The sequence below is a fragment of the Oncorhynchus kisutch genome, linkage group LG2, assembly GCF_002021735.2.
Source record: "Oncorhynchus kisutch isolate 150728-3 linkage group LG2, Okis_V2, whole genome shotgun sequence".
In the NCBI taxonomy this organism is placed as follows: Eukaryota; Metazoa; Chordata; class Actinopteri; order Salmoniformes; family Salmonidae; genus Oncorhynchus; species Oncorhynchus kisutch.
The window spans coordinates 4,678,333-4,704,250 of NC_034175.2; the positions used below are offsets into that span (position 1 = coordinate 4,678,333).

General features: G+C 41.1%; 2 protein-coding genes across 2 annotated transcripts in view; one reads left to right on the forward strand and one right to left on the reverse strand.

The window, feature by feature from the left end:
- Positions 1–15,032, reverse strand: part of LOC109905939 (leukocyte receptor cluster member 8 homolog) — a 28,522-nt gene extending 13,490 nt beyond the window's left edge. Inside the window, exons 1-2 of the mRNA XM_031838100.1 lie at positions 14,720–15,032; positions 869–1,010 (exon numbers count right to left, since the gene is read on the reverse strand). Coding sequence (XP_031693960.1) covers positions 869–1,010; positions 14,720–14,760 — 183 coding nt within the window. The 5' untranslated portion in view covers positions 14,761–15,032. The remainder of the gene's footprint in view (positions 1–868; positions 1,011–14,719) is intronic.
- A 5,741-nt stretch (positions 15,033–20,773) lies between these two features.
- LOC109905957 (uncharacterized) lies at positions 20,774–25,638 on the forward strand. Its single transcript, XM_020503601.2, has 2 exons — positions 20,774–21,337; positions 22,578–25,638. The coding sequence occupies exons 1-2, from the start codon at positions 21,286–21,288 to the stop codon at positions 23,540–23,542; spliced, it is 1,017 nt and encodes a 338-aa protein (XP_020359190.1). The 5' UTR covers positions 20,774–21,285; the 3' UTR covers positions 23,543–25,638.
- Positions 25,639–25,918: the final 280 nt, after the last annotated feature.

The following is a 25,918-nucleotide window of genomic DNA, read 5'->3' on the forward strand; positions in this document are numbered from 1 at the left end:
TCGGTGCATCACTAATTAAAAGCTTATTTGACTTGTCAAATAGTATTATTTGACGCGCATCTTTATTGACACGAAAAGACCCAAACGATGTTCCAATAGTACGTTGTGAAGATAATATCAGTGACGCTATTACTGTGTAACTCCGGTAGGGCAACATGTTTACCGGTGCTCGACCAGTCGGCGAAAGTCAACATCACCCACGACAGAGAACAGTTGATTGTCAAGGGCAATGAATTACATTATCTTGGCATAAATGGATTTCGCCTTTGAGTTCTCTCTCTGAAATGTTCTTACTCTTTCAAATGACTGATGGACTTGTTGACGGCTCGATCCACACCAGCAGACATTGTTGGCTAGGTTAGGAATGCTGTGTTGCACGTGTAGCGCAAAATTTTAACGTGGCGTCATTATGTCATGTACCTACGTTATATTGGTACGCGCATCAGCTTTGACATTGGTTTTGCACAACGTAGTTAAACTAGACTTTGGGCCGATACCGATGTTGCCATTTTTAGCTAATAACATCCGATTCCGATATGTTCACCAATATATCGTGCATCCCTAGTCAAAAGTACTGTCGGACTGATTTGTAATAAACTGTCATAGTCCCAATTAAAAAGTGAACATTTGCCGTTGATGGCATAATGTTTCTTACATGGTCGGGTGGCATTTTTATATATATATCAAAATGTGTTGCGGGCCAAAACAGTTCAGAAACCCCTGAATTCGACGAATAGAACTGCCATCTGCCAGATACGAAACCCCTTCCTAAGCATAACTTCACTTCATTATCGTAGGTAACGTGCCTTACAGTAAGTGAACAAACGCATCCAAGAAGCAAAACACAGACACATATGCAAACACACACCTGTGCTGTGGTCCGGTCGGCCTGAGCGGTCTTGGTGGCGCTCTGGGTCTTGCTAATGGAGGCCAGTGCCTGTCTGGCCTTCTCCCACTCTGGGTTTTCCGAGACTGTCTGGCCCTCTGGACCTGCTGCTGCGTCATACGACCTACAACAGACATGTGACTGTCAGTCATTCAGTATGGAAACCAAACAAATGTCTGATACATTTAATAACATGACCAAGTTTTAGGTTTGTTAACTTGGAAGATACTACCACCAAAACAGCAATATTTACAGTACACCAATTCTTTAATCAAGAGATAAGATGGATTATTTTTGGAAATGTGTAACTACACTGAACAAAAATATAAACTCAACAATTTAAGCTTTTACCGAGTTACAGTTCATAAAGGAAACATTTTTTATTTAACCAGGAAAAGCCCATTGAGACCCAGAGTCTCTTTTTCAAGGGAGACCTGGCCAGGAAGGCAGCAGCAATCAATACATTACAGAATTAAAACATAAAACAATACAACATGATCCAGCCTTCAAATGCATTTATACTCCTCTGGAACAGTCTCCCATCAAAATGTAAAATTCATTCAGTGGCACTAACTTATCTAGATGAAGCATGGATTGTAGACTATTTCATGCCTCTGGTGCACAAGACGAAAAGGCAGTCTTGCCAAATAGTGTAAATGTCCTGGGGACTTCAAGTAGCAACCACCTAGCAGGCCGGGTATGGAAACCGCTGGTTAAGAGAATGTCAAGGGTGTGCAAAGCCGTCATCAAGGCAAAGGGTGGCAACTTCGAGGAAACTCTAATATAAAATATATTTTGATTTGTTTAATTAACACGTTTTTGGTTACTACATGATTTCATGTGTGTTATTTCACAGTTGATGTCTTAACTATTATTCATCACTGTAGAAAATAGTCAAAATAAAGAAAAACCCTTGAATGTGTAGGTGTGTCCAAACTTTTGACTGGTACTGTATGACTATCTGCATATAGATGCAACTTTACTGGTTGCATCCCATTTCCCAGATGATTAATAAAAATTGAGAACACCACGAGCTAAAACGGAACCCAGGAGCTAAAATGAAATAAATGTATTAGGTCCTAAACTATGGATTTCACATGACTGGGAATACAGATATGCATCTATTGGGTCACAGACACCTTAAAAAAAAGGCATGGATCAGAAAACCAGTAAGTATCTGATGTGCACAGTATTTGCCTCATGCAGCACAACACATCTCCTTTGCAGAGTTCATCAGGCTGTTGACTGTGGCCTGTTGTCCCACTCCTCTTCAATGGCTGTGCGAAGTTGCTGTATATTGGCTGGAAACGGAAACACGCGGAAATACACGTCGACCCAGAGCATCCCAAATATGCTCAAAGGGTGACATGTCTGGTGAGTATACAGGCAATGGAAGAACTTGGACATTTTCAGCTTCCAGGAATTGTGTATAGATCCTTGCGACATGGGGCCGTGCATTATCATGCTGAAACATGAGGTGATGGTTGCTGATGAATGGCACGACAATGGGCCTCAGGATGTCGTCATGGTATCTCTGTGTATCGAAACAGTCATCAATAAAAAGCTATTGTGTTCGTTGTCCATAGCTTATGCCTGCCCATACCACAACTCCACCGCTACCATGGGGCACTCTGTTCACAACGCTGACACCAGGGAATCACTTGCCCAAATGACACCATGAAAATAGATGAGCTTCTCCTGAGACAGTTTGACAGTTTGTGCAAGCCCAGTTTCTTCAGCTGTCCGGGTGGCTGTTCTCAGACGATACTGCAGACGAAGAAGCTGGATGGAGAGATCCTGAGCTGGCGTGGTTACTAGAGGTCGATGGATTGGAACGAATTGCAAAAATCGCTGAAGTTGGAGACTTATCTCCCTCACCAACTTTAAACATCTGCTATCTGAGCAGCTAACCGATCGCTGCATCTGTACATAGTCTATCGGTAAATAACCCACCCAATTTACCGACCTCATCCCCATACGGTTTATATTTATTTACTTTTCTGCTCTTTTGCACACCAGTATCTCTACCTGTACATGACCATCTGGGGTTATATCCTTCCTGTTTGGCCCTGTCCGGGGGTGTCCTCGGATGGGGCCACAGTGTCTCCTGACCCCTCCTGTCTCAGCCTCCAGTATTTATGCTGCAGTAGTTTATGTGTCGGGGGGCTGGGGTCAGTTTGTTATATCTGGAGTACTTCTCCTGTCCTATTCGGTGTCCTGTGTGAATCTAAGTGTGCGTTCTTTAATTCTCTCCTTCTCTCTTTCTTTCTCTCTCTCGGAGGACCTGAGCCCTAGGACCATGCCCCAGGACTACCTGACATGATGACTCCTTGCTGTCCCCAGTCCACCTGGCCATGCTGCTGTTCCAGTTTCAACTGACCTGAGCCCTAGGACCATGCCCCAGGACTACCTGACATGATGACTCCTTGCTGTCCCCAGTCTACCTGGCCATGCTGCTGCTCCAGTTTCAACTTCCACCTGACTGTGCTGCTGCTCTAGTTTCAACTGTTCTGCCTTATTATTATTCGACCATGCTGGTCATTTATGAACATTGAACATCTTGACCATGTTCTGTTATAATCTCCACCCGGCACAGCCAGAAGAGGACTGGCCACCCCACATAGCCTGGTTCCTCTCTAGGTTTCTTCCTAGGTATTGGCCTTTCTAGGGAGTTTTTCCTAGCCACCGTGCTTCTCCACCTGCATTGCTTGCTGTTTGGGGTTTTAGGCTGGGTTTCTGTACAGCACTTTGAGATATCAGCTGATGTACGAAGGGCTATATAAATAAATTTGATTTGATTTGATTTGATTTGATTTGATCATTTATCACTCCAGTGTTAATCTGCAAAATTGTAATTACCTCCTCATGCCTTTTGCACACAATGTATATAGACTTTTTTTTCTTTATTTTCTACTGTGTTATTGACTTGGAGTAAACAATTAACATGTGTAACTCTGTGTTGTTCTGTTCACACTGCTATGCTTTTTCTTGGCCAGGTCGTAGTTGTAAATGAGAACTTGTTCTCAACTAGCCTACCTGGTTAAATAAAGGTGAAATAAAAAAAAGATATATATTTTTTTTAAATCGGAATGGCCGATTAATTAGGGCCGATTTCAAGTTCATAACAATCGGAAATCTGTATTTTTGGACACGGATTTGGCCGATTTTTTTTATACACCTTTATTTATACACCTTCACACTGTGTCACCAAGATGGCATAGCAGTCAGACGTCTTTTGTCCTCGTCTTGTCCCATATATATATATATATACACACACACAACTTTCTTCGCATACCTTTTCATATGTATTTTTTTTATTTCCATAAACTGAACTTCAAAACTCTCCTGCAACCCACCTCACCAATTTATAAAAATAAAAAAAAGAAAAGTATTATTTACCTCAAATCTGTAATCCTCCATAGAAGCTAACCAGAAGCTAGCCAGAAGCTAGTTAGCTTCTTTACTGGCTAATTGTTAGTATTCAGCTAACCACGGTTTGTGGTCATCAGCTATCCTTTAGCTCAAAAATCTATCGCCAGTTTTGTACGGCGCGGCTCAGACTGGATCATACCGGACCTATTTTTCTCTCCATGTCCCCGGATTTCAACCGCAAGCTCTGGACATTTATACCTGGATCTCGCAGCTAGCTAGCTGCTATGTGTGACTATCGTGTGACTATCGGCTTACGTCGATCCCGGAGCAAACATCAAATATTTCGGAGCTAGCCAGCTGAAGAGCTCCATCAGCCACTCCTGGGCTACAATCACCTATCCGGACCAGTTTTACTGCCAACGCAGAGCCCCACCGGGCCTCACAACTGGTCTACCGACGTTATCTGCCTGAGGGAGTTATCCAGCTGGCATCTCCGTTGCGACGTTACCTGAATGCCCATCTGCGGCCTGCTAATCGTTAGCCGTCTTATCGGCTGCTATCTGAATAGATCTATCGGACAATCTTTTCTTTTATCTTGGGCCTCTATAACTATATCTATTTTTTTTGCGAATTGGATTTATCCCCTCTACCATATGGAACCCCACTAATCGTACCGACGGAAACGCACAAGGTGGCTAAAAACAGACCTCCATCCTATGCTAGCTACCGATGGCCCGGCTAGCTGTCTGAATCGCCGTGACCCCAACCAACCTCACTACTCACTGGACCCTTTGATCACTCGACTAAGCATGCCTCTCCTTAATGTCAATATGCCTTGTCCATTGCTGTTCTGGTTAGTGTTTATTGGCTTATTTCACTGTAGAGCCTCTAGTCCTGCTCACTATACCTTATCCAACCTAATAGTTCTACCACCCACACATGCGATGACATCTCCTGGTTACAATGTTTCTAGAGACAATATCTCCCATCATCATCACTCAATACCTAGGTTTACCGCCACTGTATTCACATCCTACCGCACCTTTGTCTGTACATTATACCTTGAAGCTAATTCATCGCCCCCAGAAACCTCCTTTTACTCTGTTCCAGACGTTCTAGACGACCAATTCTCATTGATTTTAGTCGTACTCTTATCCTACTCCTCTGTTCCTCTGGTGATGTAGAGGTGAATCCAGGCCCTGCAGTGCCTAGCTCCACTCCTATTCCCCAGACGCTCTCTTTTGATGACTTCTGTAACTGTAATAGCCTTGGTTTCATGCATGTTAACATTAGAAGCCTCCTCCCTAAGTTTGTTTTATTCACTGCTTTAGCACACTCTGCCAACCCGGATGTTCTAGCTGTGTCTGAATCCTGGCTTAGGAAGACCACCCAAAATTCAGAAATTTTCATTCCTAACTACAACATTTTCAGACAAGATAGAACTGCCAAAGGGTGCGGTGTTGCAATCTACTGCAAAGATAGCCTGCAGAGTTGTGTTCTACTATCCAGGTCTGTACACAAACAATTTTAACTTCTACTTTTAAAAATCCACCTCTCTAAAAGGTGGATTTCGTCTCAAGTCCCTCACCGTTGCCGCCTGCTGTAGACCACCCTCTGCCCCCAGCTGTGCTCTGGACACCATATGTGAACTGATTGCCCCCAATCTATCTTCAGAGCTCGTGCTGCTAGGCGACCTAAACTGGAACATGATTAACACCCCAGCCATCCAACAACCTAAGCTTGATGCCCTCAATCTCACACAAATGATCAATGACCCTACCAGGTACCTCCCCAAAGCCGTAAACACGGGCACCCTCATAGATATCCCCATTGAGACAGTGTCGGTGCCTCGACCTAGGGTGGGCAAAACTAAACATGGCGGTGTTCGCCTTAGCAATCTCACTAGGATAAAGACCTCCTCCATTCCTGTCATTATTGAAAGAGATCATGATACCTCACATCTCAAAATAGGGCTACTTAATGTTAGATCCCTTACTTCAAAGGCAATTATAGTCAATGAACTAATCACTGATCATAATCTTGATGTGATTGGTCTGACAAACATGGCTTAAGCCTGATGAATTTACTGTGTTAAATGAGGCCTCACCTCCTGGCTACACTAGTGACCATATCCCCCGTGCATCCCACAAAGGCAGAGGTGTTGCTAACATTTACGATAGCCAATTTCAATTTACAAAAAAAAAAGACTTTTCGTCTTTTGAGCTTCTAGTCATGAAATTTATGCCGCCTACTCAATCACTTTTTATAGCTACTGTTTACAGTCCTCCTGGGCCATATACAGCGTTCCTCATTGAGTTCCCTGAATTCCTATCTGACCTTGTAGTCATAGCAGATAATATTCTAATCTTTGGTGACTAATATTCACATGGAAAAGTCCACAGACCCACTCCAAAAGGCTTTCAGAGCCATCATTGACTCAGTGGGTTTTGTCCAACATGTCTCTGGACCTACTCACGGTCACAGTCATACTCTGGACCTAGTTTTGTCCCATGGAATAAATGTTGTGGATCTTAATGTTTTTCCTCATAATCCTGGACTATCGGACCACCATTTTATTAAGTTTGTAATTGCAACAAATAATCTGCTCAGACCCCAACCAAGGAACATCAAAAGTTGTGCTATAAATTCACAGACAACACAAAGATTCCTTGATGTCCTTCCAGACTCCGTCTGTCTACCCAAGGACGCCAGAGGACAAATATCAGTTAACCACCTAACTGAGGAACTCAATTTAACCTTGAACAATACCCTTGATGCAGTTGCACCCCTAAAAACTAAAAACATTTCTCATAAGAAACTAGCTCCCTGGTATACAGAAAATACCCGAGCTGTGAAGCAAGCTTCCAGAAAATTGGAACGGAAATGGCGCCACACCAAACTGGATGTCTTCCGACTAGCTTGGAAAGACCGATACTGCACGGTACTAAGAACCCTTACTGCTGCTCGATCATCCTATTTTTCCAACTTAATTGAGGAAAATAATAACAATCCGAAATCCCTTTTTGATACTGTCGCAAAGCTAACTAAAAAGCAGCATTCCCCAAGAGAGGATGGCTTTCACTTCAGCAGTAATATATTCATGAACTTCTTTGAGGAAAAGATCATGATTATTAGAAAGCAAATTACGGACTCCTCTTTAAATCTGCGTATTCCTTCAAAGCTCAGTTGTCCTGAGTCTGCACAACTCTGCCAGGACCTAGGATCAAGAGAGACGCTCAAGTGTTTTAGTACTATATCTCTTGACACAATGATGAAAACGATCATGGCCTCTAAACCGTCAAGCTGCATACTGGACCCTATTCCAACTAAACTACTGAAAGAGCTGCTTCCTGTGCTCGGCCCTCCTATGTTGAACATAATAAACGGCTCTCTATTCACCGGATGTGTACCAAACTCACTAAAAGTGGCAGTAATAAAGCCTCTCTTGAAAAAGCCAAACCTTGACCCAGAAAATATAAAAAACTATCGGCCTATATCGAATCTTCCATTCCTCTCAAATTTTTTAGAAAAGGCTGTTGCGCAACAACTCACTGCCTTCCTGAAGACAAACCATGTATATTTTAGACCCCATCATAGCACTGAGACTGCACTTGTGAAGGTGGTAAATTACCTTTTAATGGCATCGGACCGAGGCTCTGCATCTGTCCTCGTGCTCCTAGACCTTATTGCTGCTTTTGATACCATCGATCAGCACATTCTTTTGGAGAGATTGGAAACCCAAATTGGTCTACACGGACAAGTTCTGGCCTGGTTTAGATCTTATCTGTCGGAAAGATATCAGTTCGTCTCTGTGAATGGTTTGTCCTCATGATGACTCCTTGCTGTCCCCAGTCCACCTGGCCGTGCTGCTGTTCCAGTTTCAACTCTTCTGCCTGTGATTATTATTTGACCATGCTGGTCATTTATGAACATTTGAACATCTTGGCCCTGTTCTGTTATAATCTCCACCCGGCACAGCCAGAAGAGGACTGGCCACCCACATAGCCTGGTTTCTTCCTAGGTTTTGGCCTTTCTAGGGAGTTTTTCCTAGCCACTGTGCTTCTACAACCTGCATTGCTTGCTGTTTGGGGTTTTAGGCTGAGTTTCTGTACAGCACTTTGAGATATCAGCTGATGTACGAAGGGCAATATAAATACATTTGATTTGATCCTAACCAACTTGCCCTCTAAATACACCTCTGCTGTCTTCAACCAAGATCTCAGCAATCACTGCCTCATTGCCTGCATCCGTAATGGGTCAAATGCCCCATTCAATAAATTTAGAACCATGACCAACACAAAAACATCCTATGGCGTTCTGCATTAGCGTCGAACAGCCCCCGTGATATGCAGCTTTTCAGGGAAGCTAGAAACCATTATACACAGGCAGTTAGAAAAGCCACGGTTAGCTTTTTCAAGCAGAAGCTATACTGTTACACTGGCAATACTAAAGTGCCTATAAGAACATCCAATGGTCAAAGGTATGTGGAATACAAATGGTAGAGATAAATAGTCCTATAAATACTATATTAACCTCTCTGCGCACCGAACCTGTTCGCGGGATTAAAATCGACAACATACGGTGTTCGCTACATAAATAGTCATATTAAACATTCATGAAAATACAAGTGTCTCACATGGTTAGAAAGCCTCGAATCTTGCTAATCCAACTGCGTTGTCAGATTTAAAAAATGATTTATTGCGAAAGAATACGCTGCGATTATCTGAGCACAGACCCCCATATCAAACTACTTATTCAGCCAGCACTTGCATAACAAAATCACAGATTGCATTGAAATAAATCGTTTACCTTTGAAGATCTTGCTCTGGTTGCAATCCCAAGGCTCATTGTTACACAATGAATGGTCTTTTGTTCGGTTAAATCCATTTTTTATAGCCTAACACAAAACATTTTGTGAACGCTTATCTCGTTGAATTTCGTGTCATTCAATTTGACATCCAACGTAAAATAGACAGACTTTCCCCGACTTTATCCAGTCATGTTTGGTTTCCTTGCAATCAACTGTTTGTTTGTAACGCAACCAAACCTGATGGGTCATTTTGCGGGACGTATTGACCCGGACAAACCGATTGGGAGACAACAAGTGACGAGCCCATTGTGCACCAATTATATGACCACTGTCTCGTTGATTGACTGTCTTTTAACCCAATGACCACTGATCGTCTTGAAATCTAGCTGGCTAGATAGCCAATGAGCAGAGGTAAACGGCAATATCCCATGATCCTTTGTTGTAAGACAAACCTTTCCATTGAACGCTGGCGTAAGGACTGTTCTTTCGCCATTGCCAATTCAACCGTGAAGGAGCAAAGCTTATTACGCACAGCAGTATTTCAGTGACTTGCATCTTCAGCTGTTTATTTATCCAACATCATGGCGAATAAGTCAAGGAAAGCTAATTCTAAGACTAGATATACGAATGTAGAAACAATGTTAGAGGAAATTCATCGTGAAAGTGAGACAGATCTGCTTTTTGAACTCCATTTTGGAGACTCTGAAACTGAGGCATATTTTTTGAACAGAGAGGACATTGTTTTGGACTGGTAAGTTGCTCTCATGCTAATGCCGTTGTTTGAAATTAATATAAAATATTATTTGTGATTGTTTTTACATTTTTTTGCAATATATAAAGATGTAATGAAATGGGTAAAGTACACGTTAGCTAGTCATTGTGAGTGAGTGTCTGTTTGTATGAGAACGACCATAGCCTATGTCTGTCTGTCTGTGCGTCCGTCTGTCTGTATATATATATATATAAAATGGTATTGTGTAGAATTCAAACCCATACACCTCAACACAGCCAGCATGCTTCCTCCAATCAGTCTACATTAGAGGGAGCATCAAGGAGCTTGCTGGCTACAGCACTACTGCACCAAGCCCTGTCCCTTCTGCTCCTGCCACAAGTGTTCATCTGCCGAAATATATTTGTGCAGGCATGGATGTGCCTAAGGGCCAAAAGGGCAGAGCATGGAGGCGTTGCTGTGTTGTTTGCAAGATGAAGTCTCCCATCACATGCACCACATGCTCAGTGATCCTCTGCTTTACATCAGAAAGAGACTGCTATGGCATCTGGCATCAGCAGCAGAATATTGTCTAGAGTTTTGGCAAAGTTGGTGGGGTTATATGGCAAAGTTGGTGGGGGCTAGGGTCAGTATGTTATATCTGGAGTACTTTTCCTGTCTTGTCCGGTGTCGTGTGAATTTAAGTCTGCTCTCTTTCTCTCCGAGGACCTGAGCCCTTGGACCATGCTTCAGGACTACCTGCCATAATGACTCCTTGCTGTCCCCAGTCCACCCGGCCTGCTGCTGTTCCAGTTTCAACTGTTCTGCCTGCGGCTATGGAACCCTAAACTGTTCATTTTTACTCAAGGTGCTGTCCTGTTGCACCCTCTACAACCACTGATCTCCACCCGGCACAGCCAGAAGAGGACTGGCCACCCCTCATAACCCGGTTCCTCTAGGTTTTTCCTTTCTAGGGAGTTTTTCCTAGCCACCGTGCTTCTACACCTGCATTGCTTGCTGTTTGGGGTTTTAGGCTGGGGCTATATAAATTGATTTGATAAGAGGACTGGGGATCTTCCAAATATTGAAAGGGTGTAAATAGTTACCCATGTTATTTTGTAAATGTGTGTGTGTGTGTGTGTATATATTTTTTATCAATAATGTTAGAATACCATTTTGGTATTTTGTATATAGTTATGTTTCAAAATGTATACCTTCACCAATTTGGCCACTTGGGTACATTTGGGCTACTTGTGTGGGACACCTGGGTGACTTCATGATAAACGTCATGTAGCACACTCATTTTGGAAGTTATCATTCTGAAACTTTGCACAAGTACTGTTGCCCTCTTAGATTTTTTCACTGAAATTGTCCCCATCATCCTATCTGAATGTTTGTTTTATCTTGTTCATTTTAAAGATGATACAAAAATAAAAATACGTATGGTTTTTCATTGTTTAATCTAAACCAGATCTATTGTGTTATATTCTCCTACATTCAATTCACACAAACTTCAAATGCTACCAATAATATGCATATCCTTGGTTCTGTGTCTGAGCTACAGGCTGTTAGATTTGGGTATGTCTTCAGGTGGAAATTGCACAAAGTAGGGGGGAGCTCTAAGAGGTAAACTACAACCTAAAACCTCTTACCTTGGAATATTGAAGTCTCATGTTAAAAGGAACCACCAGCTTTTATATGTTCTCATGTTCTGAGCAAGGAACTTAAACATGAGCTTTTTTACATGGCACATATTGCACTTTTACTTTCTTCTCCAACACTTTGTTTTTGCATTATTTAAACCAAATGGAAAAATTGTCATTATTTGAGGCTAAATAGCTTTTTATTGATGTATTATATTAAGTTAATTCAGTATTGTTGTAATTGTCATTATTACAAATAAATGTTTGTATTTATAAAAAATAAAAAATGTATTTATTAAAATCGGCCGATTAATCGGTATTGGCTTTTTTTGGGGCCTCCAATGATCGGTATCGGCGTTGAAAAATCCTAATCGGTCAACCTCTAGTGGTTACACGTGGTGTGCGTTTGTGAGGCCGTTGGACCTAATGCCAAATTCTCTAAAACAACATTGGAGGTGGCTTTTGGTAAAGAAATAAACATTAAATTCCAAATTCCAGCTCTGGTGGACATTCCCTTAAAACGTGACATCTGTGGCATTGTGTTGTGACAAAACTGCACATTTTATAGTGGCCTTTTATTGTCCCCAGCACAAGATGCACCTGTGCAATGATCATGCTGTTTAATCAGCTTCTCGATATGCCACACCTGTCAGGTGGATGGATTATCTTGGCAAAGGCAAAATGATGACAAACAGATGTAACTTTTGCACAAGATTTTAGATAAATACAGTGCCTTGCGAAAGTATTCGGCCCCCTTGAACTTTGCGACCTTTTGCCACATTTCAGGCTTCAAACATAAAGATATAAAACTGTATTTTTTTGTGAAGAATCAACAACAAGTGGGACACAATCATGAAGTGGAACGACATTTATTGGATATTTCAAACTTTTTTAACAAATCAAAAACTGAAAAATTGGGCGTGCAAAATTATTCAGCCCCCTTAAGGTAATACTTTGTAGCGCCACCTTTTGCTGCGATTACAGCTGTAAGTCGCTTGGGGTATGTCTATCAGTTTTGCACATCGAGAGACTGAAATTGTTTCCCATTCCTCCTTGCAAAACAGCTCGAGCTCAGTGAGGTTGGATGGAGAGCATTTGTGAACAGCAGTTTTCAGTTCTTTCCACAGATTCTCGATTGGATTCAGGTCTGGACTTTGACTTGGCCATTCTAACACCTGGATATGTTTATTTTGAACCATTCCATTGTAGATTTTGCTTTATGTTTTGGATCATTGTCTTGTTGGAAGACAAATCTCCGTCCCAGTCTCAGGTCTTTTGCAGACTCCATCAGGTTTTCTTCCAGAATGGTCCTGTATTTGGCTCCATCCATCTTCCCATCAATTTGAACCATCTTCCCTGTCCCTGCTGAAGAAAAGCAGGCCCAAACCATGATGCTGCCACCACCATGTTTGACAGTGGGGATGGTGTGTTCAGGGTGATGAGCTGTGTTGCTTTTACGCCAAACATAACGTTTTGCATTGTTGCCAAAAAGTTCAATTTTGGTTTCATCTGACCAGAGTACCTTCTTCGACATGTTTGGTGTGTCTCCCAGGTGGCTTGTGGCAAACTTTAAACAACACTTTTTATGGATATCTTTAAGAAATGGCTTTCTTCTTGCCACTCTTCCATAAAGGCCAGATTTGTGCAATATACGACTGATTGTTGTCCTATGGACAGAGTCTCCCACCTCAGCTGTAGATCTCTGCAGTTCATCCAGAGTGATCATGGGCCTCTTGGCTGCATCTCTGATCAGTCTTCTCCTTGTATGAGCTGAAAGTTTAGAGGGACGGCCAGGTCTTGGTAGATTTGCAGTGGTCTGATTCTCCTTCCATTTCAATATTATTGCTTGCACAGTGCTCCTTGGGATGTTTAAAGCTTGGGAAATCTTTTTGTATCCAAATCCGGCTTTAAACTTCTTCACAACAGTATCTCGGACCTGCCTGGTGTGTTCCTTGTTCTTCATGATGCTCTCTGCGCTTTTAACGGACCTCTGAGACTATCACAGTGCAGGTGCATTTATACGGAGACTTGATTACACACAGGTGGATTGTATTTATCATCATTAGTCATTTAGGTCAACATTGGATCATTCAGAGATCCTCACTGAACTTCTGGAGAGAGTTTGCTGCACTGAAAGTAAAGGGGCTGAATAATTTTGCACGCCCAATTTTTCAGTTTTTGATTTGTTAAAAAAGTTTGAAATATCCAATAAATGTCGTTCCACTTCATGATTGTGTCCCACTTGTTGTTGATTCTTCACAAAAAAAATACAGTTTTATATCTTTATGTTTGAAGCCTGAAATGTGGCAAAAGGTCGCAAAGTTCAAGGGGGCCGAATACTTTCGCAAGGCACTGTAAGCTTTATGCGCACATGGAACATTTCTGGAATCTTTTATTTTAGCTCATGAAACCAACACTTTACATGTTGCGTTCATATTTTTGCTCAGTGTATATGAATACATTTTAGTAAGGTAACTTGTTGAATGAGCATCTCAGTTGCTTGAGCATGGCCCTGCCACAGACACAAAATTCAAAGCCTTCTATTTCTGTGGCCCCTAAATAAAATGGGACGTTCTCATTGATGGGAAATAAATGTGTCTCTTAACAGAAGTTATGTTGAGCGAAGCTCAAAATAAGAGTGCTTTGACTCCACATTAAGAATAGCAAGAACCCCTGCTAGTACAGAATAAAACAGTCATCGCCTTGCCCTGCCTATATTTAAGAGACAGTAACTTCTGACAACTAGCTAGACCATTTCCAAATCTTATGTAAGTGATTCAATGACAAGTTAGACAATACTGCCCAAGCCTTGAGAGAGTATCTCAGCTGCACGGTCCGGAATCAACCCATTAGCCCTATTACACCAGTTCATGATGAACCATCGTAGACATGAACATCGTGTTGATACTAGAAGTTGTTGTGACCCGGCCTGGAAGATAACGTTAACTTAGTGAGAGTCTTGGATTGATGTTACTAGGTTACTGGACTGTGACCCAGATAGCTAATTACCTTGTCAATCATAACTACGTACTACATAGTTGGTGGTATTTGCTAGAACAGAAGCCTAGCCGATACGAAGTTGCAGGAATGTAGGAGTTAGCTAACGTTAACTTACTGGCTAATTAGCGTTAGCTAGGTAACGTTAGTTACGTTAACTAACAGAACGAGAAGAACAATGCGAATCGCAGGCTTTCTTCGGACGTTATTAAATGTCAATGTCTAGCTATAATACAGGTCAAAATAAAGTGAGAACATATTCGAAAGCTCGATATGATTCACTTGATAATTTTAGATCTTACCAGTTAGCAGCTGGAGCTGTCTGGGTCGTATTCGCCGCCATTTTGCCACCGAGATAACTAGCTAGCTACAGTACCAATCTAATAGAACTCTGTCGGCCAGAGGACCCTAACGTAAACAAGAACAATTAAATTACAATATACAAGGAAAGTTGGTATTTTACACTACCATCCACTACTTCTCAACAAGACCGTCTTTAAATTTAAGGGAAAAAACACACTATAAGGCAATATCTAAACGTCGAATAATGCCATTTTCACAAGAACAACCATAGCTGCAATGGATCTTCAACTGAAAAACAAAATGGCAGTTGCATTAGATATGGAACGTATGCCTCGCCTTCCGTTTCCTTTGCCTCGCCTCCTCTCATTGGAGGAAAGTACTTACCTACTTTGTTCCTAGATTTCAAAGTTTTGCCTTCTCATTATCACTACTGCTACTACTTGTGTAATACAATTATTGTTGTTAAACACCGTAACCCTTGATGTTGCAGAATAATATTGAATAAAACGTTTTTTTACTCTACTGGTGAAAAGCTGTTATAAATAAAATATATAATATATATTACATATATATATATATATATATATATATATATATATATATATATATATATATATATATATATATATATATGTATATAAGACTCTTTATCTTCCACCACACAACTGTCAAGCAAGGTGAATGTGATAAGATGGGGGTGGGGGCCACAAAAAAATCTGAACTCATCATGAGGGGCCGCAGTAGCTCGCTGGTCTTTGTACCCAAATCCATACCCACACGTGCAGTCAGAGCCGGCCATAGCCTTTTGGGGGCCCTAAGTGAGAGTGGCTGGCCCCCCAGTCGGTAATTCGACCATGATTACTACAAGTTTAGATAGCTGGCTCGACTAATTTACCAATCTAAAAAAAAAATAACTGACATGAGCTAATTGAGTGACTGTGTAGTGACTGACATAACAAGAGAAAAACTGCTGATTCACAACCAAAAATTGCACCTTGTGTATTCTACTATTCTAACTCTAAACAGTAATTCGAGACCCTGACAGAGTTCCTGAATTAAAAATATATTCTAATATATTATTATTACGTTTTAGGAAATTGATCCTCGTATAGCCGTGGGAAGTAGGTATGCTGAGGGTGCCCCCTGAAAAATCTGAAAGGAAAAAATATGAATATAAAAAAAGTCTCACAAAAGTGATATGTTTTAATGTCACATCCACAAGTATGGTAAAATGCCTTTCTTGCAAACTCAAAACCCAACAATGCAATAATCAATAACAATGTATTAGTATTTTTTTTTAAACACACAAGAAATAAGAATAAGAAATATGAAATAGACAATAAAATAAGTAAGTAAGCATACTATATACAGGGAATATTTTTTAAAGTCAGTTCTAATAACATATTTACAATGTGCAGGGATACTGGAGTGATGGAGGTAGATATGTAAAAGGTTAAGGTGACTAGGCAACAGGATATAAGATAAACAGAGTAGCAGCAGCTTGTATGTGAGTGGGTGTGCAAGTGTGTGGAGTCTGTATAAATGTCTGTGCATATTATGTATGTGGCAGGGTAGCCTAGTGGTTAGAGCGTTGGACGAGTAACTGAAAGGTTGCAAGTTCAAATCCCCAAGCTGACAAGGTACACATTTTTTGTTCTACCCCTGAACAGGCAGTTAACCCACTGTTCCTATGACATCATTGAAAATAAGAATTTGTTCTTAACTGACTTGCCTAGTTAAACAAATGTGTGAGCAAGCAAATGATGGAGTAAGTGTGTAGGGTCCTGTGAATGTGCATAGAGACAATAAAGTCAATAAGGTTAACTCAGATAGTCCATGAAGCAAGTTTGTTAGCTATTTATCAATCATATTGCTTGGGGATAGAAGCTGTTCAAGAGCTTGTTGGAGTCAGACTTGATGCACCGGTACCACTTGCTGTGCGGCAGCAGAAACAATAGTCTATGGCTTGGGTGGTTGGAGTCTAATAGAAGTGCACTGGGCCTTTAGCCCACTGGGCCTTTCCTAGTTCTGGATACATGGGCCTACAAAAGGGGACTGCCAGTTGCCCATCCCTGGTATAAACTCTACAGCCAGTTCAATTTGAATATTTGACTTGGGTCATAGCAGCATTGTTTGCAGTGTGCAAATTATACTGTGACATTCGGGGGTCTCTATTTATTTCATGGGACCTCCTATGTGTGCACACACAAAAAAATGCATGGGCCTAATAGTAAAGACATGATATTTAACTGTCTGTTTTTTATTTAGCATGAACACAACCAGTCATGATGTTTTCATCTTATTGTCAAACAAATCACTTAAAAAAGTAGGCTACCTGCGCATGTTCATCCACTCAAGCATCGAAACAATGCACTGTGCACTCACGCAATTTGATGAATCTGTTACAAAACACCAGAAAGTGTAATGACAGTCAGCGATTGTCTTTGGGTCTATGCTCTTGTAGCCTGAATTAATAAATTTTTTATAAAAAGAAAAGTTGGGACACCTGAAAAGGGTCTGAGATACAGGACTGTCCGGAGATGACAACCCGTACTGGGCATAGATGCCAATTTTATTGAATAGTTTGAGGTATGGCCTTGTCTCAGAGGAATGCGCCTCGGAGCCAGATGCTGATGATGGGTTGGTTGCCCTATGCAATAAAAAACAAATCTGTGAAAGTTTTAAGGACTTTGTTCAAAAACCTCCAAATAGCCTATAATTTACATTCTCAGAACGATAATAAAACCTCCTACGAAAACTTAAAGGGAACCATACTAAAACGCTCTCAGAGCCTCCTTGCAAACTTAAAATGTAAGTTCCCAGAACAGGCAAAATGTTCACTTCTGTTCTTTTTAAATAACATTCTTAGAATTTTCTTTGAACATTACTAATGTTTCCTTGTGGTTTTTATGGAACGTTTTCTTAATGTTCTAAGAACATGAGGAAACCTGCACAAAACCTTATGCTGACGTACAGAAATTCCCACAGAAGATCGTTGTTTCTTAATGTTCTCAGAACGTTTTGAGAACATGACTTTAACCAGTTAAATGTAACTAAATCAATCAGAAAAAGTTATGTAAGCCCCAAAAGTAATTATTTATCATGAGAAGGCCATAAACAATAACTAGAAGAAAGATTTAAATCTCACCTTTCTGGTTAAAATAGCTGTAAATTGCTGCGATATAGTCACTTTGAGGACCCAAGCTCAAGTACACAGTACAAATATGATAAAAAATATTACATATTTTATGTGATGTATTTCCTATTCAACAAAACTGTATGAAGAAGGCTTAAAATAAAACTACTAACTATAAGACTCCACCTTCCTTGTAACTGTGAAATGCATATTTGTATGTTTAGTGTTAGAGAAAATGTGCATATTTTCTAAAGGTCTCTCTTGATCAAAACGTCTTCCCCCATCACTGTGAATGTATCACAGAGCTCTAGCTTTAGCTTCCTAAACTCGTTAGGAACTCGCCTTTCATTTCATATTAATCTTGTCCGTCATTGACACACAGAGAGTGTGTTTTGTTTAAAATCTCTAAATTATTTTCGATTAATAGCTATTAATCGATCTCTGAATGTTCTACCATGAATAAACCACTATCTCCTGCTGCGCTACGATGTAATGATTGCAGGCATTTGCTTTGTCAGTGGCTATGATGTGGGGTTCAGACAAAAGTTGATGGACAGTCGGAAGAACGAAGGAAATGTCAGAAGAGCGAATGAAATGGTAGGAGGGACATCCCAGCTTCAAATGGTTTCAGATTTCACATCTACGTCACACAGGCTCAGAAAAAACACTACTGTGTCTGTGGGAACCAGGCTATTTGCCACTCAATGCATTCCATTTCGATCTAAGGTGTCCACAGATTTATAAGCGAAAATGTCGCTCCGAACCGGTACCAGAACCATGCAGATCCCCCTAAACAAGGGACCCTACTTCTAAAAGGTTTTAGAATGGAATGGAATTATGTATTTCTTAATTCCATTATTTTACTTTTAGATTTGTATGTATTGTTGGGAATTGTTAGACACTACTGCACTATTGGAGCTTGGAACACAAGCATTTTGCTACACCCGCAATAACATCTGCGAAATATGTGTATGTGACCAATACAATTTGATTTGATTGGATTTCAAATAGAAATATAAGGAAACCTGCAGAAAACGTTATACTGAAGTACTGAAATTCCCACAGAAGAACGTTGTTTCTTAATGTTCTCTGAGCGTTCTGAGAACATGACTTTAAATAAGAGCATGAGGAAACCTGTGGGAAACGTTATACTGAAGTACTGAAATTCCCACCTAAGCAACATATGGTTCTCAGAACATTATGTGCTAGCTGGGTTTCCTGAGTGGCGCAGTGGTCTAAGGTGGTCGAAGGCACTACATCTCAGTGCAAGAGGCATCACTACGGTCCCTGGTTTACAGACCTCCAGGGCACGGCCGGTTAAAACAGAGCCTGGGCGCGAACCCAGGGACTCTGGTGGCACAGCTGGCGTTGCAGTACAGTGCCCTTAACCACTGCACCACCCGAGAGGCCCATGGGGCGATAGTCATTTAGCTCAGTTACCTTAGCTTTCTTGGAAACAGGAACAATGGTGGCCCTATTGAAGCATGTGGGAACAGCAGACTGGGATAGGGATTGATTGAATATGTCTGTAAACACACCAGCCAGCTGGTCTGCGCAGCTGGTCTGCGCATGCTCTGCTAGGGATGCCATCTGGGCCAGCAGCCTTGCGAGGTTTAACACCTTTAAATGTTTTACTCACGTTGGCTGTTTTGGTAGCGGGTCGTGTCAGTGGCACTGTATTGTCCTCAAAGTGAGCAAAGAAGTTGTTTAATTTGTCTAGGAGCAAGACGTTGGTGACTTAATAGCGATGAGCCCGTCTACGGAGCCACACATGAACAATGTAAGGACAGACAGAAAAATTATGACTGATGCGTAACTGACACTGTTTTATGTCTTAAATGCATTGACTCATGAACCTTAATAGTTGATTTACAGTGATAGTAGAAAATACAATCGGGTGGAATCAAGCACTATTAAAGATTAATAGCTGACACATGTGGCATTGAACTGAACAGCAGACACGATTTAAAAAAAAAGTCTATAAGGCCACTAATCCCATGGCTTTCATTTGAAACATTATGGGGTTAATGGCTAGGTCATGTCACCCGAGACAGAAGTCCAACTTCTGCCAGATAAGAGCAAATAATTATATATTTTTTATTACTGAGCAAATTCTGATTTCCCAACGGACTCTATTCTATTTATGAGGTGATGTATGGCAAACAGAATAGAGCACAGGAGAGGTGAGTAATATGGCGTATGCCCCCCCCCCCCCCCCCCCCCCCCCCCCCATCTTATTATTGTATAATGTGTGTGTGACACCGAGAGATAGAGATAGAGAGCAAGGACTCAGAGGCAATATCCTTTATCAATATTTAAATAAAGTTAAATAAATGTTCAATAAAAATGTTTTAAACATTCCCATAGGCACTTATCAGTGTGACCACAAGCACCTCCACTGGTTCCTGTTAGTCTACTGGTTCATCCAGGGGTTGTATTTGGGACTTGATGGGTAGTAGAAGACACTTTACTTTTCCCTGATTGAATTCAATTCCCACGGTGTGCCATTCAATTGAACCTTTGGACACATCCTCGCACAGCTATGTAAACCTTGGGTGACGATATCCCACAAAACAGTGAGTCACTTCCATGCCTCATCATTGTGTGATTCCCTGAAGTATGAGTGATTTGGGGCTGAATGGGGAGGAAGATGAGAGATAGTTTCTCCTGTCCCACAACAAACAAAAGGTCTTCCTACAGCAGCGGGTAGAATTCTGATTACCTAGATCTAGGATTTCCTCAAAGTCCCCTTTCAAGAAGGATAATAGCGGACTGATCCAAATTAGCAAGAGGAACTGAGTGTTAGACCCCACAGGCAGTCCTCTCTAGGACAAAGCATGTCCTAGAGAGCGACTGACTTGCCTGACAGCATTCCCGAAAAGGGAGGAATTATAGCCAATTTCCTACACCCATAGTAATGTACAGGAATGACACCAACCTGACTGGCTGAGGGAGAGAGAAGATTTCTCATTAATGTAGCCTAATTAATTGTATTTTATTTATTTAACTAGACAAGTCAGTTAAGAACAAATTGTTATTTACAATGACGGCCTGCCCTGGACGAAGCTTTGGCCAATTGTGCACCACTCAATCACGTCCGGATGTGATACAGCCTGGATTCGAACCAGGTTACTGCCTCTGAGATTAAGTGAGATGCAGTACCTTAGACCGCTGCGCCACTCGGGAGCCCCTTATGCTACACACTTGGAACAAAAACCTTGTATCAAAAACAGTTAGTTATTGATTGTTTGATTATGTGTGTACTTGATGTGGACTCGAGACCCCGTCATTCTCCCTCCGTAAAACACTCCCTAATAAAATATCGCGTCACTTCCTTGCCAATCCCTTAGAAAAAGAAATATTAGAAAGGGCCGAACGACGCTGGGAAAAAGCGAGAAGCCAGAAGAGAAGATAAAGAAGAAAAGCCCGATGAAAAGAGGTATAGTGAGGCGGGAGGAAGCGAAACACGAGCGTAATCAAAGTAAGTTTCCCATACTTTTTCTGCTTTAGAAACACTCAGAAACTTGATCGGCGGAGCGCAAGTTTTGCCCTTTTCCCTCCCCATTGACATCACTCATTATGGCCTTCCATAGACTACTACTGCTAGGCAATCTATATGATACGTTTTTGAGTTAAATTCGCAGACATTTGCTATTTGTTGAAATGGGGTCCTGAGCTATTTGGCTGGCAGTAAGTTTGACATAATGTAGTCTGCCTTGCCGCATAAAAGCGATCAGTTTTATGAGGAGTTGTTGATTTTGCTTTGATGAGGCAATATCACTTGCAAGAACAAGGGGACTAATTAACTTTCATCCGCTTACTGTTTCATCCTCTGATGGAAGTTATTGGTAAAGAGTAAACAAATTACAGTAATGTCAGACTGCTTTTTAAATGTAGGCTACCTCATTGTCTTTAAAATCTCAGTAGCACCGGTTTGTGCCCATTTTCAATATAGTTTTCAATTCAATGGAATAGGGAATCATTGTAATTGCTTTTAGTATTGCCCTATATAGTGTTTGTCTATGGCTTTAAAGTCCCCTACCCCGAGGGAAGGAATCCAGGCAGAAGTATGTTTCACTTGCAAGTCCCAGCATGGCCTTGGCATAACTATCAATGCCAAACGACTCGTTGGTTTCTCACACTCTCTTGCACAACAGCGATGTTTTCATGTAGGCCTGTCATGACAGGTCACTGTATATAAGACCATAGAAGTCTCCCCTACAGTGACACTAATCAAGGGAAATGGCCCCTCAGTGACAGCTTGGCTCAGGCCCCTCATATTCACTTTCTCTCTGTTATCTATGTTGACAGTCTAGAATGGACTTCTCTGTTCACTGTAGGTTTATATACTTGCAAAATACCTTTTTGTGAAGGTATTATATTTCTGTTATGTGTCTTCTAGATAGGTTTATTGAGTTGATATTTGTCTCACACTGACTGAACTTGGCTCAGTGTCCGCATAAATAGATCACGTCAAAGTAAGAACATCAAGGTAGTTTGTTAGTTTCATTTAGTCTGCTGATGCATAGAAGTGTTTCTGCTTGATGTGTTGTCTCACCCAACTGGTTTTCTTTTCTCCCCGTCTCTGGCCTCTTTCTTTATTTCTGTCACTCTTTCATTTGTCCCATGCTCTCTTCTCTACACCACTTTTTCTCTCCCTCTGAACCCCATCTTCTCTCTCTCTTGCCTCCTTTCTCCATAATTCTTTCTCCCTCTCTCAGCTGTCATGCCACTCCACAAGTCGTCCCACAAGGCGCCTCGCCTGGACCCCACCATGATCTCAGCTCCGCTGGGGGACTTCCGCCACACCATGCACATCGGGAGGGGAGGAGATGCTTTCGGTGACACCTCCTTCCTGGCTACCGTCGGCCCCAGCCCTGACCCTGGGTCTCCGGGTGCCACGGCAACAAACGACTCAATGGCGCCCGTTGATTCTAAGACGCCACTTAACCACACTGATGATGTCACAGATGGCTTCGGGAGCACACTGAACAGTGAGCTTCAGCATTCCGAGTCGGTGTCGTCTTTCACACTCGATATGGATTTCGACCTGGGCCCATCCATCATGGGTGACGTGCTAGGGGTGATGGATGGACTGGGGCTGGACTCAGACTGGACTAGGACTCGCGCTAATGAGGAAGACGTCTTCAGTCCAAGCAAAAGTCTTGTCGTTGAAGTGGAGAATTTTAAAATCCCGGCGGAGGATCAGTCTGTCAGCATAAGGAACGAGCTGAATGAGAAGAAGCTTTTAGGGATCGAGGAGGATGAGGTGGGAGATGGAAGGATAATAGAGGGGACTGGAGGGATCAAGGCCAAAGGCCAGAGGCCGAAGGTGAGATTCAGCGACAAACGAGAGGAGATCATTCGCCAAGCGTCAGAGGAGGAAGGTCAGGGGTTAGATGTTGAGGAAGAGCGTGTGAGTCCCACCGAGGAAGATCGAGAGAGAGGGAACAACATCATCAGTGTGTCAATCGCGGGAATAGAGGTACAGCCCACCAATCACAAGGCGGATTCACCTTCCAGTCCCGCCTCCTCACACAGCTCAGAGTATGAGGGTGTCACCCCATTGGACAGGAGGAGGGTTGACAACTGTCACTCAGAGACTGATTCTGAGGAAGAGGAAGGGGGAGACAATGGACGGGGCTACACATTTGAAGATGAGTTTGATGATGAAATCGGCCTATAAGAGTGCTACAGGGCACCTTACGTCAATCAATCAGAGGATAAAATGGTTCCTCGTTGGTTGTGAACTATGTACAGTTTACTTCCTCTATGCATTCTGCAAATTATCATTCAAAACGGAGGTTTAAGCAAAGCTAAGTATTTCAGAACAACAACTGGATATTTGAAGAGTCTCTGTTGATATGTTTTTGGGACCAAATTGCTCCTTTGGATCCTCAGTCATAGACATGCAGTTAGTAAACAGTTACTACAGGATCTTATAATATAAGCTCCAATTAATGGACAGAAAACATTTGACCTTTGAAATAGCCACCTATGTATTGACATCAGATTTGAAATGCTACATTTTTAATAGACACTGTACTTCAATTTATTATGTCTCAATTGAAAATACAAAGAATAGCCTAATATTGTTTTAGGCCAAGCAGGTTTTCAGTGAATAAATAGCCTAGTTTGCAGCACTTTAATTCATTTCAAGAAACTGGAAGCTTTACTGTTAAATCAGTGCTCAGTAAAAGATAATGACAGTTTTTTTAAATGACAATGATTGATTAAGGCAAATTGAAATGTTTTAACTAACATGTTTTAGTTTTTACCAGGTCAAAGGTGTTTCTTAAGAGAAAGTGCATATGATACAGAAAGACTTGTATCTTATGCTGAAGGTGCCTGAAAGGGAGTCGTTGTTCATATCCCTGTGCTTTAACTCACCATAGCCATGTCTTCCTTCTTTATGTTGTATTTTCATATCATGTATTGCTCAGAGCAAATTGCTTTGTTGTCCGTTTTGCATTGCATCTTAATGCTCTTTAGAAACAAACTAAATGAACCAGCCTTTATGACAAATATATAATTATTTGCCACCTGTTTCTCCACCTAATTAATGGAAAGTTTTGTTTTTTTTCAGAGCGATTTTATTGTTAAATGCCACTGGGTTATTCCACAAAATGAGTCCTTTTTTGGTAGTGTAACTTGGTTAAAAATATATATATTTTAGCACATTTTCAACTTAATAAAACATGTTTTCCCATTTCGAGGTTAAAGTAACAGGGTTGACTGTAACAGGGTTAATGATTTCATCTTAAATCAGCCATAAATCCCCTTGTGACAGGGGGAATGGAAGCTTGTTGCGTGCAACAGGGAGGGGCAATTGAATGCCAGGTTCACAACATTTTATTACATTAAACATTATTAGCCTGTAGCAATGGGGTAGCAGGGTTGACGAGTTAAAGCTCAACCCACTCAGTTTTCCACCACAACACCAGAAAATGTCCAAAAAGAGTAGAACCAGCTCACCTGCGTTTGCACTAAAAATCTTCCGAGAGGTCAGTGCAAAGAGGGACATGTCGATGCTGAATGTTATTCATATAAAAAAAAATCTGATATATACAATTTACCATGTGGTCTACTTCGTTTAATATAACAGGCTTTAAAAATCTGATATATACAATTTACCATGTGGTCTACTTCGTTTAATATAACAGGCTTTAAAAATCCAATTTTGGTGCACAATTTCTACTTAAAATATCAAAGGATACAAAAGCAACTAATTTCATGGAACAACCCTACTCTGTTTATGGATACCTCATTTTAAGATGAGCTTTAATATCTTTGGTGTTTTCATTAAATAAATCTGTCATTCCTATTTTTTTTAAACGGTGAACTGTTCACATTCCAATATTTTAATTTCTCAAGTCTGAATTTTTCTGACCTAAATTACATCCAATGTAGGCCTATTTTTATTTTAATGCATTTAGCCTGTGTAGTCAATTACAAAAGTTCTTTAGTATTGATTTGAACAACCACTGACAATCTCTGAAATCTCATGTTTTGAATTTCAGTTGCAAAGCATGTATGACCTTATAATTAATGCTTCTTTTGGACCAACATTGTACAAGGGGGTTGGGTTAAATGCGGAAGACACATTTCAGTTATATGCATTCAGGTGCACAACTGACTATCCCCCTTTCCCCTTACAAGTAATGCTGTAGGGAGAAGAGGAGGGGGTCTGGAAAGAATTGTCTCTGGACATGTTCTTTATCTCGTGATGGATCCTCTTGGATATGCTGGTTACTTCAATAAACATATTTCTTTACAGCGTAATGTTTCAGCAAAGTGTTTCCTTGTGTCAGTGTACTCTTTAACTTATGTGGAAAGATGGCAGGAATATTAATGCGAGAATACACTCTACTACATCTGTATTTGGACAGGGATGCCAACCTTTAAAATGTGGCTATATTCTCCAGCATTTCGGATTTGAGATCATGTTTCATATGAAGTGACAGGACAGAATGTCCCCTTTTTATTTGAGGGTATTTTACTGTTTAGAAATGAAAGCACTTTATAGATCTAATCCTGATAATACCATGATTAAGAAAAATCA